This window comes from Erpetoichthys calabaricus, chromosome 12 (assembly GCF_900747795.2).
Source record: "Erpetoichthys calabaricus chromosome 12, fErpCal1.3, whole genome shotgun sequence".
Taxonomy (NCBI): domain Eukaryota; kingdom Metazoa; phylum Chordata; class Cladistia; order Polypteriformes; family Polypteridae; genus Erpetoichthys; species Erpetoichthys calabaricus.
Window position 1 is genome coordinate 53895097 of NC_041405.2, and position 17313 is coordinate 53912409.

The following is a 17313-nucleotide window of genomic DNA, read 5'->3' on the forward strand; positions in this document are numbered from 1 at the left end:
TTTGAGGCAACTCAGGCCCCTTCTTCAGGCAAGATGTAATCAACCGGTTAAGACAGAAACCTAGTTTCTTAAAAGCCTGTGTTCACATGCGCAACTCCACCTATGAAGTTCTTTCTTGGGGAAAACGCTCTTATGTTATTAAACTGCAAAAAACAGTTAAAAAATCTTAATCAGGTGCTTTGAATCCACAAACAGGCAAGGAGCCTGTGTCTCCTGAACAGTGTGGAGAACATTAACAGTTTCCTTACTCATTTCTTGCAAAAAAAGTAATTAAATATGTTACATATAAAATGTAATGTGTAAACAGTGCATCACTTTTGCATTACCATTTCTTCTTTTGCATGAAATATTGCACATTTGACTGATAAGCATTTGTCATTAAATCAAAAGCCCATATATAAACCTTCATGAAACTGACCAGAAACACAGCTGGACATGACAGTTGTCTTTTGCCTTATAAATACATTCAGCCCTTCCTGCGCTGTGAAGTAAATTGCATTCATCCTCTTTTTACATCTCAGACCTGAGCCACTGATTATGTGTGGTATGAACACTGGCTGCTCCATCAGTCAATCGCACTTTCAACATATCTATAGCAAATAGCTGGAAAAAAACTAAACTAACACTTCATTAATATGTTTAGTTACCAGGAATAATGGTTTACATGGCATTTTAGAAACCAGGTTTCTGAGAATAACCGAGTTATTAAAGCAGATGTAAACACACTGTTTGAGCAGCAGAGAAGGACAGAAAGGTTCATGACTCGTTCAAGACAAGTAATTAAAATTTAGCAGCCACTTCGGCAAAAGGAATGATTCCTTAGCTCAGTTGTCTCAGGCATGGTCTTTTTTCCGGTGGAAGGTTGCCGGTTCGAATGTTATAAATGCCAGAAGTGACACTACTTCATTGGGCCCTTGAGAAAGGTCTTTAACCTGCAATTGCTCCGTCCGGCATATGACGTTAATCTGCATCTAGCACTGCAAGCAGGTCTTCCAATTTACAGGAAAATATGTGTGTATGCTATGTAATCCAGAAACAGCTTGGTAATAAAAAAAAGCAATAATGCAAAGTATTTTTATTCTAAATTATTTTTTGCAGCTAAAAAAGAAGCAGGTCTACGTTGAGAAGGTAGAAAAGATGCAGCAGGCCTTGGCACAGTTGCAAGCGGCCTGTGAGAAGAGAGAGCACCTTGAGCACCGTCTAAGGACTCGCCTAGAGAGAGAGCTGGAGAGTATGCGCCTGCAGCAGGTACAAAGTATAATACGGCAAGCTGCTGCATGAATGGAATTGAAAGCATTCAGAAACCAGCTTGTCAACAAGTCAGCATTTGCTAGTTTTGTTTTTCTGCTAGTTCTCTTTCAATTGTCTTCCTTTCCTCACTAAATAAGCTCTCTTATTAGCCTATGAAAAGCTTTTATTTGTCTTTCTTGCATGAAAGGGAGTTAGAAACTACAGATCTTTATCATAGTTATTCCAGGAACCATTTAGGTAATTTTGTTTTTAAATCATTATGCAAGATAACAGCTTCACAATTAACCCTCCCAGAGATATTACCCACTAGCTGTATGGTAACTAGCTGATTTAGCAGCATTGCTGTATGTTGAAGTATCACGTTTTTATAAAATATTATTTCTTGTTATGTGCATCCACAATAGAAGAGTTATAATACAACCATCACATACACATTGCCATAACCAAAAGGTGTAAAGTAAGTCCAACCAAAAGTACAATCAATCCAGTAAAACACAAACAGGGTTAAGATTCCTTATTTTTGAGCAACATCAAAATCTCCCCCAATGCATAAAGGTAGTTAGTAAGAAGGTGTCTTTTATATTTTATTTCCTCATATTGATTTAAACAACAGGTGTTAAACCGAAAAGTAGGTAGGAGTCCAGTAGATGTATTTTAAAATAAAATTAATTAATTCTAGCTAGATTCTTAAGAAGCTCCATGCTGTTCCACACAAAGGAAATTACTTTATGTGGTGTAAATCTAGAAAAAAATGTATCATTTTGATATTGAGTTATGGAAGGTGTATTAGGATTCAAAGAGTTGAGCAAGGTCAGCCATGTATGAAATCACAAAGATTTTATCACTAAAAAGCCTAATCCTATTTGGTATTACTCCAGACATGTTTGTAAGAAAATTTGGGTTGACTCTAAATTGAGAGTTTACCTGATAGATATGCAAATACATTATATGACTACATAGAGAGCATCTCACACATGACTGTGGTTGCAGGATCCTGTCATCTTGAGGATGTAAGATTACATGACTCTGAATTACAGGGGTGACAGGTTCTTAGTTTTACGAAGTATTGCAAGCTTGTCACATTTCAGTGGCCAATTGACACACTGTCTGACAACAGCTTTAGCTGTATGAATTTTTATGGGTATGGTGAGTTCAACTGCGGGCAGTCATTTTTTTTCTGTTCTGCTGCAATACGAGAAACACAAGATGTTGGACAGACAAGCCACAGTTGTGTTTCTACAGTCCAAAACACCGGTTTTCCTCCTCCTCGTTTTGGCTACATTACATGCCTTGTGCTTCCAGCTGGGTGCTCATTGGTTGTTAATTCTTGCACATACAGAGGCCTAACCCCACAACTTAAGACAAAGTCCCAAACCAGTCTGACCGAGTCGCTGGGGCTGCCAGTCTATACAATGGGCGTCACAGGAGTGTGCTGTGACTGCTCTGACCCAGTACAATTATGTAAATGAAGTCAACTCTGCTAGCCCAGTCTAGTCTACTGAAAATTGCGGGAAAAGTCATGTGGTGTAATGGGTTTTCAGACACTTTATTCTTCTGAAAGTTTCCTGTTTTGTCCCACATGGCTGGCTGTATGGCACCATTTATTTCAAAGGGGCTTAAAAAAGAAGTCCGGCTTTTCACTTTTTTCTTATGTGCAACACTCTTCAATGAATGTGTACCATTTGTTTTAGTTTTGAAACTAGGAATAATTTCCAAAACTGACATCCATAATAATTCTAATATTGAGGTCACTATTTTATTAAGAGCATCTTGTTTAAGAAATGTTAGTATTTGTAAAGTTGTAAGTAATACAACTATTAAAACAGACTAGGTCTGTGCCGTAATTAGTAGTAGGTTGGTCAGTAATTGGGCTTTGCTCTTTTTAAAGTCCACCCACATCTCCTTTTTTAATTACGTTGAGCTGCAGTAGTGGGCAAACCAATCCTCTGGGCCTTTGTATTCTCTGTCCTCCACCTGAACATCCCATGATCACAGAGTTATCTTAAAACTCTTGAATGTTTTACTTATATAAATAAAAGAAGTGGTTAGGTGGGAGAGTCCAACTTTGCTCCCGATTCAGTTTTTGGTAATCTTTTATTTCTGTTTATCATTGAATAAAATTGATATACTCTATCGGGTTAGGATGGGCACCAGAGAACAATGTTTGTTGGGTTGCAATTTTGTTATAAATATCAGTAATTTTATTATTCTCTGTCACATCCCTTTTTATAAAAAAAAAAAAAAACTAGGTGGTATATAAATTTGAAGCTAAAGTCTGAATTCTTGAACATGCATGTTTAAAGAAATACTCCACCCAAAGATATATTTTTTCTATGTTATCCAATGTGGTTTGTAATGATGGCCAAGAAAAAAAAATATATTATGTTTTTCTGGAGGAAGGACATAACAAAGTTTGTGATAGAAGGGGACCCAATGGTGACCAAAGGAGTTGTGCTTTTGAAATGAAGATGGGACTTTTGACCAATGAATGAGGGTAGAGTGGGGTCTTTCTTTTCAAAATTCAAAGGTTGTGTTTTGCACGTAATGAGTGTATAACTGGACAACGTGACATTTGGATTATTTAATATGAGTGACATGAGATTTTTCCATGAACGTTTTTGATATTTTTTGCTGTTGTCTAGTGTTGCTAACCATTGGCTTCTGTTCTATCAGATATTTTATGTCCTTTCTCCACAGAAACATTAGATTAATAAATGTACAAACTACGTTATCTGTATTAATGTATTAAAAAATCTATCCTTTTTTTTGGTGGAGTATTCCTTTAAGGTAGAAATTATATTTCTAAATGAAGTTTCTTATTTTGTGTATGCCAAGATTTGTTTTTAAAAACTACAAAATTCCACCATATCAACACCCATTTCCAGCATTTAAGTTGACTCCTTGCTCCAGCACACCTACTGGTTTTCCCATTAATTTCGACTGTGAGCAGTTTTAAATGTCAAATATGTTGGCATTAACTGTGGTGAAGAATTTTTCTTTATGAAACTTATCAGTCTCTCTGACCTAATTGTCTGAGCCTTCATCACATGCAGCTCTCAAGAAAAAATATGGTGCCCCCAACTGTGTAGGCCACAGGGAAGAGACTAATTAACTTTCCCTGCTGGTTAAACTGTTTACAAAGAAATCAAAGCATCACAGCAACAAAGAATGCTGGAACGCATTCATTTCCTCTAAACTCAACTGTATTAACAAGTGTTGGTGATGAATTTTAAACTAGAAATTATTTTGGACTCCATAGACAATTAAAAATCCAGTCAAGCTAAGGAGTTCACTTAACAGTATGGCGCAACCTTAGATGATGAGCTTAGTTAGAATGAATAACTTGAGCAGCATATAATTATATTAAAAAAGCCAAGGCTAAAAACACACTGGCTTACTTGGTTTTGTCCCACTGGTTTCTTGAAAGTCAAGTCACAAAGCATTGTTTTACTTTTTATTTATAGGTCAATACAAAGTCATAGGTTTGTCGTTATGTAGTGAACTTGTCAATGCTGCAATTTATCAGGTATAAATATTAAATTCTCTTTATCTTCCTGTCTTCCACAGCGGCAAGGCACAACTCAAAACAGCAACAATTTAGAGTACAATGCTGCTGCTCTGATGGAACACTTGCGTGAAAAGGAAGAACGCATTCTGGCACTTGAAGCTGACATGACAAAATGGGAGCAAAAGTACCTGGAGGAAAGCGTCATGCGGCAGTTTGCCTTGGACGCTGCTGCAACCGCTGCTACGCAAAGGTACATTGCAAAAGCCAGAGAACATGTTATTATATGCTGAAGTCTCTATCCATTCTCTGAAATACATTTCTTCCCAGAACATCCACTTACTACATCCTGTTTTTTGGTATTTACGCTTCAATTGCTGTTACCTAAATTTAAGCTTGTAAGTTTTTCTTTCTATCAAAATTAAATCTGTGCCCATCAATCTGGTTCTGAATGTGCTAGCTTAATACAAATCCAAAATACATTGTTGTTGTTATTATTATTTGGTAAGGTGTTTAACAACAATAAAAATAAATACAATGCCTGATTGTTTGTGGTTTGATGCTAAACTTGGAGAGCAATTGTCTAGATAGCTTCATAACTACAGTAGATGATCAACTGGAAATATAAAACTAGTTAGCTGATGTATTTTTATGATAGAGCTATAGATATGCAGGAGATTAGAGGGACTGGAAACCTGAGTCGTCCCAAGATGCTTTGTGAAGAGGTTGTGTAACCATTAATAGACAGGCAGTGCAGATGGTCTTGCAAAACTCATTCCACAGCTCAGGACCCAGACTAAGAAACAGTGTAAATTTTTAGTGTCTGGAAAGACGAGGCACAGTTAATTAAGCAGGCATAAGAAAAACAAAGGCTTCCTGGTGGAACATACAAGGGCAGGAGGTAGTAAGGAACACAGCTCTCCATGGCCTGAACAAGAACATTGAATTTGATTGTAGCTGCAGTTGAACACACTGGGGGTTGGTAGTTTTTTTATTTATCTTTTTTTTCCCCAGCCTGTTGAAATCAGCAGTCTTATCTCGTGTTTCCAGCTTTTTCAGTGTATGTCATCCACAAGTGCATGCTGATTTTTTTTTTGTTTTTTTGATGTGATCAACAATATTTTTTTTATGTATTTTTGTACCAGATGGTGTCTTCACAGACCACTAGCTCAACAACACACTGGTCATAATTTATAATTTCCAAAGCTGCAGCCTTGGTGTTAGTCTCTGAATTCCCTTGAGGAAGTGGGATTTTTCAGAGAGTTCTTGAATAAAGACAACCAGCTTGCTGATGTGCATCTCGTGTAAAATTGTGTTTTTTGCAAGGCACACTACTATTCTTAACTGATTTCCTCCGCTAGTAATTTAATAAATTTGCTGAAACGCACAAGGTTTACATGTACCATTGGTTTTTGAGATGTTCCACAGAAGCATCTGTACAAGAGGGATTTAAAGGACTTAATTTGATGTTAGAATTACATTTCTTTTTTATCATGTTTTTGACTTCTATAAATGTGCATTAGAATTTTTCCATTTGGAATCTATATAAATGACCTTGCACTGATCGCCTCCCCATGTCACCTGTCAGGGTGCAAAGGGAACATATTTTGCCCTCGGTTATTCTTTGTATGGTCTACTTCATAGATAGATAGATAGATAGATACTTTATTAATCCCAATGGGAAATTCACATGTATCATTGTTTGCGGTATATACAGTATATCACCCCCAGAAGTACTTCACATTTGTTCTGTGAAATATCCTGAAGATGACCAGATGGCTTCTTGAAATCTTTGCCATTATTTGCTCTGTCAACATTGCAAAGAATCCTGACAGTGCCTTGTTGGGCCTTTGGAAGTACTGGCAGTGAAATGCACCCTCTACATTACCCTAGAAAACATTCAGGAGAAAAGGATATGCCTAAAAAGAAAAAAAAAGAAAACGTCACCAAATCAACAGCAGCTACAGATTGTGATACAGTTTTCCCAGTGCCTCAGCCTGGTTTGTATGGTGACTGCTTGTGGAGAGCAGTAACAGACATGTATACATTCTCTGGAACCACTGTGAAATTTCTGATAAGACAAGTCACTCATTTGGGAATATTTTCTGTACCATTAGTTTTACCTTGTGATTCTTTAGCCTCTTAAAGGCAGTGACAGCCAAAAACTGTACAAATCATCCTCTGGGGTAGAATGAGAAGGACAAGTAGGAGTTTGACATACAGTAAATGACCATGGTGATATCCATATTACTAAACGAGAATGGTAAACCGGATATGGACGCAGGGACCTGCCCGTAGAAGCAAAAGACATAGTGCGCAAGTGCCACACAAAGCCCCCCCCCAGAGTGAAACGGGAGAGACTACGCACGTGCGCAGGCGCCACACAAATGGTGGGGAGACCCAGAGTGACACGGCCGAACGCTACGTATTAAACATACGTCATCCTCACACATCTAACCTATACATCATAGGTGAATCACATTACAGTGATGTATTATTAACAGTACAATAAACATCACAGTATCGCAAACAAATGAAAATTATTACTCGAAAAAGGCAAATTATATTCACCATGGACCAGGTGTCATTGAAACAAAAGCAGAATAAAGCGAGATCAGAAATGAAAGACAGAGTAGAAAGCAAAGTAAGACGTCATAAACAGGTTAAACGAGGGAGCCAAACACATGGACATCAGGTTACTGATAATGAAGACTGGAATTCAAAAGCTTCAAAAACCAAAGCTCGGCTGACCGAGATACAAACTGAAACGGGAAACACTACGGGGTCCGCAGTAGTCCACAATGCACCGCATAATAGTACGGACGGAGCTCCGTATTAACAGTGGGAGGCCCCAGAGTGACACGGGCGAACGCTCTGTATTAAACGTGCGTCATCCTCACACGTGGCTGCCCAGCGGGCACGGGTTCAAAACGCCGGGGGTAGGCGAGCGAAGCGAGCAGGGGGCGTAGCCCCCTTGTGCAGCATAAAGGCCAGTCTTCCTCTATGATCTACAGGAAACTGGGGACCACTGAGTGATAATTGCATTAGTATCCTGTGCAAAGGATGCAGATATATTAACAATTTCATCTTGAATTTACTATTCAACTGCCTTACCACTTTTTTCATATATAATTGTTAATTTTTTTCATAAAACTAGAGAGAGAGAAATTAGGAGCACATGCTGATATAGCGCATTGCCGCACCCACCACATGATAAACCAACTCATGATCCCAGATTAGGACCTCAGTGCAGCCATGCAACAGGTGACACCTCAGCAACACACAAGTTCAGATGGAATGGAACAGTGTGAGGTTTTTTTATGGTGGCCTCAATGCCAATTCTGCCACCAACCCCCAGGTTTTTCCCTGTAGGTTGGAGGGCCTACATGGAGGGCTGGATGCTAGTCAATCAGTCAATGTTTTTAATAGCACTTTTTGAGTAGCACATAATCAATGCATGTTATGAAATAAATTAATATAATTTGATGTAATAAGATAAAATATAAATGAATTAATTACATAATAAATTAAAACATTTAAACCATTAAAAAGTCTATGCAAATAAGTATGAACTAGGGAAAACTGACTCTGCCTGTAATAGTTAACAGGTATAGCTAATTAAATTACAATAGACAGTAAAGGTAGGTTTTTACTGTGCTTTGAATGTACCTAGAGATAGAGAGGGGTACACTGAGTAAGAGCCACGAATATAAATGATGCAATTGTTGGCAAGCATGCAGGTATCTTGGGAAGACTAGCATATGATGATCTCAGTTTCCTGGCAGGTCAGTATAAATCAGGCAGCAACAACTGGTTATCAGAGTAGATGGCATCTGTATAAGTCAGTAGAAAAGTTTTGTAGATAATATCATACAGGAATCCATTGTAGTCAGGCTGGTGGAGGGGTCATGTAGTAGCACTGTGTGTGTTACACTTGGTCACTGCCAAAACTGCAGCGGTAGCATTTGAACTTGTTGTAGTCTCTCAACAAATAAAGTGCAGTAATCGGATGAAAAAGTGATAGGGGCAGTGGCAGGATTAGGCAGGATCAAAGTTCCATAGGTGGTAGTTAAACATCTCTTCTATAAACATGTGTTTTTTCAAAACTCTGACTTCTATTGAGCGATCCATTAAGGCTATGTGACAATGATCAATTGGAAAGGTTTATGGGCTTAAAAAGGTAGAGAGAAGGTGTCAAGCATGATTATATTAAAACTCTGTTTATGCTCAGTGTAGGATATTAACATCCATACATTGATGTCACTGAGGTAGGCAGTGAGTTTATATGTGTTTACTACACACCTAGGAGTGAATTTCTTTTACAGTTGACTGATACCTGTATCCATCTGGAATATGAAGTCATGCTAGAGAGAGACTCTAACACAAGTGGATGAACGACTGATCCTTGAAACAGCACCCAGAGAAAATACCATGAAGGCAGAAAGTTTCAAACTAAGCAAAAGTCAAACACTAAAATCTGTTGCATCACTAGCCCTTCCTTAACAGGTTTTGACCCCTGCATACCAGGTGCAATGGCTTGGCCACTTCCCCACCACACTAAGCTCTTTGTTATCTCCCATCTTTATACCCCTTGTCATTCTTCCTTCTGCTAGTCAACTATTTGTTCTCAGTAGTTCTCTGACATTGACACAGCCTTTAAATTCCCATTAATAGGGTCTATTTTTAGTCAAAGTCCCAGAATCACTTCATGGTTCAGGAATGGCCATCAGTTTCCTCTAGGAACTTCAGGCTGGAACCATTTGTAGCATCCCTGCATTCCTAAGCCCTCCTTCTCTTTCCACTGCAACCAGACTTCCAAGGCACCTTACTGGATGTTTTCCCAGCCAGACAGGGCAAGTAGGAATGTATTCTGGAATAGCCTGTTGCAGTAAGACCAGCTTTATTCTTCAGGTCAGCGACATCAAAGAAAGCACTGAAGTAGTAGAATTTCAGCCCACTAGTTCTGCCACTGCACTTTCACAAGTACACAAAAGATGTCTCAGTGTCTTGTTAACATCAAAGTCCAGAATGGAAAGTTTCATATTATTGGCTGACAATTAGGTACTGAATTAGAGTGTAAGGTTTGAGGCAGAAAAATATTCACAATAGGGAGCTCAGTGGAATCAAAAGTTTCTAAACAGGAATAACTTCTTCAAATTTTAGTGCAGCAGAAGCAGAACCAAATAGATAAGATGAATTTTGTGTATGGAATGGAGTAATATCGGCAGAATAAGACTTGAGAAAGTGGCCTGGGAATGCTTTCCAAGAACAGATGGTCTTTCTGGAATGAAAGCGATCATAGGCAGCACATTTACAAAAAACAAGTGAGAAGGTAGCAAGAAGTGGAAGAGAACCAAGGAGTGAATTGAAGTTTTAATTCAAGCAGAAAATATACACCATAAATTCAAAAGATCACAAATAAGAACTATGGGCCATCAAATTAAAAGAAAAATTATGAGCTTATGTGGCTAAAGGTCAGTTCAGTTGGGTGAGCATGCACTAGTACACTTCTCCGAAGTGACACAGTACTGAAGGAGTCCAGTCTTCATCTCAGGTCACTAACAGATAATATTCATTCATCTGGTTTCGTAAATATTTCTTTTAAGTTCCCCCTGAACTTGATTTAATCATGGAGAGTCATTGCCTGCTTTCTTACTTTAGAATGTGTCAAACATTCTTCCATTGATTCTTCTCATCCCACCCATAATTTCATATTCTGTTAATTAAGCAGTTGTTGTCAGCAGTTAGTCTGATTGTTCCCTGCTAGTGTTAATTATATTAAAGATAAGATATGCTGATGAATTGTTATTGCAACATTTAAGAATAATATTTGGGCACCATATTTTCTTTTTCATAAGGGACACCACTGGAATCAGTCACTCCCCGACCAGCAGCTATGACACATCAGTGGAGGCGCGCATTCAGAGGGAAGAGGAGGAGATCCTGATTGCTAACCGGAGATGTTTGGACATGGAGAGCAGGTAAAAACACTCTCCGCTCAACTGGTCTGAGCATCCCGTCACTGATGATTTGGACATGTGGGACACTTCATAAAATGTCCCTTTTTCCTTATGTCAGTATAACTTTTAAATTGTAATGTTCTCAGTAAATGTAAACAGCAAAAAATAAATGAAGTCCTCACTCTTTGTGCTTGTGTGTAGAGGTAAAGTTTATAAACAGTTTATTCTTTGCCTTAGAGTTTGAGCACTGGACATTGTTGTTTATAAATCATTCAGTGCCTTCTGGGCTTTTGTGCAGCTTTATGGTATTTCCATTGCATTTCATGTTTGTCTTGTATAATTTAGGTTTCCCAGTGTACATATCTTGTATCTAGCCAGGCTGTTGTGCTTGGCCGAAATAGCCCATGATAGACAGATGCCAGGTTAAATAATTTCTTTTCAGTAATGGCAGAATGCAGTCCACACTTGAAATAAATGTACTTTCTTGCTACATTTATCATGTGGTTAGCTCATTTTTCAATATGTCCAGTAATATTTCAATGTTTCTTCATAGGCAGCATGTTTAGAATATGGCCTTAAGTCACTGAAATATTATAGCTAGCTTAAGACTTGAAATCATTTATGCAGACGATTTCTGCGAAAGACGCACTGTGAGGTCTTGGCTGGAATATGTTTGGATGTGTTGCAGATACCACACTGGAAAATTGTTGCACATTCTTACTTGTGTTATTGTCTTTTTAGGAGGTTTTTTATTTTTCTTTTAAAGTTCACACTGTTTTATATTTCTCATTCAATAATACTACAACTATAAATAAACTGAGGCATAATGACATCCAGGTGTTCAGTTATTATGAGTGGACACTACAGATAATAGGAAGTGGTGTTTGCCAAAGTCGCCCAATGCAACGATCTTCTGTCAGGGCTTTTGACACTATATGCTGTCTCCTTGTCTTGTGTTTTTGCAGCATTTGGTCTGCCAGAAGGATTTGATAACATTTGTTCTGACACAATCAGACCACCAAATTATAAGAGAGGAGACGAGAGAAGAAGCAATTAACTAAACAGTGTTATTACTCTTTTCATAGCAGTACATTTTGTGTACAAAAGTTTTATTTTGTCCAGTAGGCATGGAATAAAGATAACTGGCATTATTTTTTTTTTTTTTAGAAATTTCAATTTAAAAAACAATCTACAATATTGTGCTATTGAGACTGCTTCACTCCTTTGTTGACATGCATGATATGAGTCTTATTTACCAATATTACCAATACTGTTGCTGCTTAATATTTAACATCGAAGAGAAAGGTCATATTTACAGTCGTATGAAAAAGTTTGGGAACCCCCTCTTCATTCTTTGGATTTTTGTTTATCATTGTCTGAGCTTTCAAAGTAACAACTTCCTTTTAATATATGACATGCCTTATGGAAACAGTAGTATTTCAGCAGTGACATTAAGTTTATTGGATTAACAGAAAATATGCAATATGCATCATAACAAAATTAGACAGGTGCATAAATTTGGGCACCCCAACAGAGATATTACATCAATACTTAGTTGAGCCTCCTTTTGCAAATATAACAGCCTCTAGACACCTCCTATAGCCTTTGATGAGTGTCTGGATTCTGGATGGAGGTATTTTGACCATTCTTCCATACAAAATCTCTCCAGTTCAGTTAAATTTGATGGCTGCTGAGCATGGACAGTCTGCTTCACATCATCCCATAGATTTTCAATGATATTCAAGTCAGGGGACTGTGACGGCCATTCCAGAACATTGTACTTCTCCCTCTGCATGAATGCCTTTGTAGATTTCGAACTGTGTTTTGGGTCATTGTTTTGTTGGAATATCCAACCCCTGTGTAACTTCAACTTTGTGACTGATGCTTGAACATTATTCTGAAGAATGTGTTGATGTTGAGTTGAATTCATCCAACCCTTGACTTTATCAAGGGCTCCAGTCCCTGAACTAGCCACACAGCCCCACAGCATGATGGAACCTCCACCAAATTTGACAGTAGGTAGAAGGTGTTCTTCTTCCGCCACGTAAAGCTCTTTTTGTTATGACCAAATAACTCAATTTTTGTCTCCTCAGTCCAAAGCACTTTGTTCCAAAATGAATCTGGCTTGTCTAAATGATGTGGAATAAAGTGCTCTATAGCGCCCCTTGAACCCACCAGACAGATGTCCAGGACACACTTTTAAAAGCACCAAGAATACTTTCTTTAATATTCTTCTGTAAAGTGCACAAAGCACCACACACTCCACAATTCTTCCCATAATAAATCAATACAATAATCAATAATAATAAATCACACAATCCTCCAACTCCCAGCAGCTCCGTCACACTCCCACCCAACTCTGGCTCAGTCTGTTGGGGTTTTCCACAGTCCTTTTAAAGTCCATGACCCGGAACTATTTCTTCTCCGGGTCTGCACCACATCTTCCTTCATCAAGTGTTCCGGAAGTACTGCGGGCTTCCATCCTCGTGACCCCGAAGTACTTCCGGGTTGACGTCATCGTAATATCCCCCTGGTTCTTGGCGAGCTCCCCCTGGCGGCACCCACGGCACCCAGCAGGGCTGACGAACCGGACTCCATGTCCCATGCTGCCCTGTGGAAGTCCGGGGAACCATTTTCATCCAGGGGAGCTGCCATCTAGTGTCCCGGTGGATGTATTGTCCTGTAAAGGCGGTTTTCATCATTTGAGGGACGTCCCGGCCGGACTGAAATGCCGGTCGTCCATCACAGTAAGCATTTGCATACAACAAGCGACTCTGTTTGTGGCTTGAGTGCAGAAAGGGCTTCTTTCTCATCACCCTGCCATACAGATCTTCTTTGTGCAAATTGAGCTGAATTGTAGAACGATGTACAGATACACCATCTACAGCAAGATGTTCTTGCAGGTCTTTGGAGGTGATCTGTGGGTTGTCAGTAACCATTCTCACAATCCTGCGCATATGCCGCTCCTGTATTTTTCTTGGCCTGCCAGACCGACCTGGGTTTAACAGCAACTGTGCCTGTGGCCTTCCATTTCCTGATTACATTCCTTACAGTTGAAACTGACAGTTTAAACCTCTGAGATAGCTTTTTGTAGCCTTCCCCTAAACCATGAGACTGAACAATCTTTGTTTTCAGATCTTTGGAGAGTTGCTTTGAGGATCCCATGCTGTCACTCTTCAGAGGAGAGTCAAAGGGAAGCACAATCTGCAATTGACCACCTTAAATACCTTTTCTTATGATTGGACACACCTGTCTATGAAGTTCAAGGCTTAACGAGCTAATCCAACCAATTTGGTGTTGCTAGTAATCAGCAGTTACATGCATTCAAATCAGCAAAATTACAAGGGGACCCAAATTTTTGCACAGCCAGTTGTTCACATTTGATTTAATTTCATACAACTAAATATTGCTTCACTAAAAATCTTTGTTTGGAAAACACCCCAGTACTCAGATGTTCCTAGGAAATGAAAAACATACCACTGTTATCTTTTTTGTTGAAAGTAGAGTAAATTATTATGCAGGCTGAGAGGGGTTCCCAAACTTTTTCATATGACTGTATATACAAAACCATAATATACAGAAATTGTGAATTTGCATAATCGTGATTGATGCTTTTTTTTTTTTTTTTTCCATCCCAGAATAAAAAATCTTCACGCCCAAATAATTGAGAAAGATGCCATGATAAAAGTTCTTCAGCAGAGATCAAGGAAAGAACCTAGCAAAACAGAGCCATCTTCCATGAGGCCGTCCAAATCTCTGATGTCTATTGCCAATGCTGGCTCTGGTCTGCTCTCCAGTTCCCTTGCTGTGAGCAGCAGCCCAATTGCAGAGGAAAGAAAGGAAGACAAAAGCTGGAAAGGAAGCCTGGGTGAGTTTCTGAGATGGCTGCTGGCTTCTACTGTTATTTATCTTTGATGCATAATTTGATAATGTGTCTTTTATTAGTGTGGACATTTCTATATGTCAGAGGTGGGCCATTCTGGTCCTGGAATGATTGATGCTTTCTTTCTAACCTGTTTCTTCAATTGCATCTCAGAAATGCGTAATAATTTGGCGTTTGTTTCTCTTTGAAGTTTACAGCTATGAGTATTGTTTTCACCCGCTTCACATTACAAATCTATTCAATGTCCATATTTTTCCTTGTTTTAGGATAGCTTTTTGTTAAGATTTTGAATTGCTTAATTTTTTTTCATAGCCATCCATAAAGATAAACGTTATATAGGGTTAACTTCACCTTTGTTTTGTGTTTATTTCTACATTATAATGAATGTAACAAATTAATTGATTAGTGCAACATCATATTTATGAGTAATCAACTTTCATCTAATGTAACAGTTACTAAACATCAATTAAACATTTTTGAAAGGCCAATGTCACTTTGTGCCAAAAAAGTGATATGTAACTAAACATTTTGGTTTCACATATTGAGCAGATTAAAATAAAAGGCTGTACAGAGGGATTCCTTTGTTCAGGTTTGGGGCTGTGTCTCATCTCCTGCAGTGTTATTCACATCTTTGTCAGTGTTGTGGGACTCCGCAGAATCGGACTACACATTACTGCTAATGCTGCTAGAAGCAAAAATAGTGGCTGTTTCTTGACTGTCTGTAAAGTTGTTCATTAGTCTCATCCACGGAATTTATGGCTTGTACAAATCCTCATGTGATCTTCAATACAATATCAATTAGTGCTGGGAGGTATACCGTTTCATACCGAAAACCGTTTATTATTTTTGTTATGATATGAATTTTTCTTATACCACAATACCGGTTTAAATAGCCTAAACAATGTTCGGAATGTGGCGCAGCGGGAAACTGTTTAAGGGGGGGACCTTTTTCACTGCTACACCACTAAACACACATGCAATGGAGTACATGTGTTAGTGGAAGTATTGCGTGGTGAAAATGGACAGAGAACATTCTGAAACTAAAGCTGTAGCAGACGATAAAGTTGAACATGATGACACAGAAGAAACCTTTGCCGAAAAAAGGAACCGTGTCTGTTGTCTGGAGATACTTTGGCTTTAAAAGGTTGGACGTGGACCAAACAACTATTTACTGCAAATGCTGTTGAGCTAAAGTTGTCACCAGAGGCGGCATCATGAGCAATTTGTTGCACCACCTTAGCCGCAAACATGCTTTGGAGTACCATGAATGTATGGAACTAAGATTGACACCCTCCATGTCCTCAGGTAAAACTGAAACAGTTAGAGGACGCTTGAGTCAGACGTCAATTGTAGATGCGTTTCTAGAGGTACTAGATATGATTAAAAAAAAGCAAGCAGTGGATCGAGATAACCAACGCCATTTCAATCCATATAGCTAATGTGTCAGTGGACAGAGATTGTTAACATTAACAGAAAGTGTAGTTGGTTTACAAAAAATATTTACTATTTATTCCTTTTCTAAGACATGTTGAGTGCAATACAACTTTTGACAAGCACCTCTGGATATTTTACTAAGTCTAAATGCCTCTTTGGATGGTTGAAAATATGTTGTCAAAATTATAGTTTAAGTTGTTTGCAAAATTTGCTCAATAAAAAAAGGTTCTATATTTTGACTGCATCTGTCATGCAATGTGATTCCTTCTCTTCATTAGTGCCACCCCCTTGAAAACTATCACTTTATGGGCATGCAAACCTGTATTAATACTTGTGTGAACATTAAAATGTTTTTTTGTACAATGTACAATTCTCATGACAGTGGAATAGGTTATTCTTATCCAGTCTACTGCGATAATTGAAATGGAAAATGCGGTTAATATCCACTCATGCATGGGGAAAAAAATACCGTTGAATACCATGAAACTAGTATAATTTTGAAAAATACCGTGATGTAGAATTTTGGTCATACTGCCCAGCACTAATATAAATGCGAGAAAAGCTTTAGATTTTGGAAAGGTAGTATGAGAGGTACTAAAATGTGTACCATTATGCCAGAATATAAGGAGAGGTGGTCAACTCTAATCCTGGAGAACCACAGTGGCTACAGGTTTTCATTCTAACCATTTTTCTTAATTATTGACTAGTTTTTGCTTCTAATTAACTTCATTTAATTTATTTGCTATTTAAGACTCTGGCCCTTTAAATTAGGGCTGAGCAATGTCAGTCCTGGAGGCCCGCAGGTTCAGGTTTTGTTCCAACCCAACTGCTTCATGAAAAATCATCCATTGCTGATGAAGCACTTATTGCTCAAGTGACATTTTCCTGCTTCATTTTAGTTATCTCGTTTAAGATTTTGATCCCTTAATTGCTTATTTCAGTCTTAAACTGTTGTATTTGTTGTTTTAACTGCTCGTTATTAGCAATAAGATACAAATGACAAAAAAACCAACAGTTCTACATCTAGCTTGTTTCCATATCCACCCGTGTGTATTCATCGTTTGCTATTTGGTTTAAGTACTCAGAAGGAAACTGAAGAGAAGGTGAAAAATTAAAAATTACTTATCTATTTTAGGCTTCAAATCACTTGGATGATACATGTATCATTAGAAAGGAAAAAAATCTATGATTTAAGAATGAACTGACATGGTAGAGTTAAAACAGTAACAAGCAATGAAATTAAATAAGATCTGTTATTGGAGAGGATTGGCTTCTAATTA

The 17313-nt window shown here is 38.2% G+C and overlaps 1 protein-coding gene across 3 annotated transcripts in view; it reads left to right on the plus strand.

The window, feature by feature from the left end:
• amot (angiomotin) overlaps positions 1-17313 on the plus strand; it is a 129627-nt gene that overhangs the window by 101880 nt on the left and 10434 nt on the right. For all 3 annotated transcript variants that reach the window (XM_028815544.2, XM_028815546.2, XM_028815545.2), the window contains exons 7-10: positions 1099-1248; positions 4819-5009; positions 10615-10737; positions 14355-14584. In XM_028815544.2, the coding sequence (XP_028671377.1) occupies positions 1099-1248; positions 4819-5009; positions 10615-10737; positions 14355-14584 (694 nt within the window). The remainder of the gene's footprint in view (positions 1-1098; positions 1249-4818; positions 5010-10614; positions 10738-14354; positions 14585-17313) is intronic.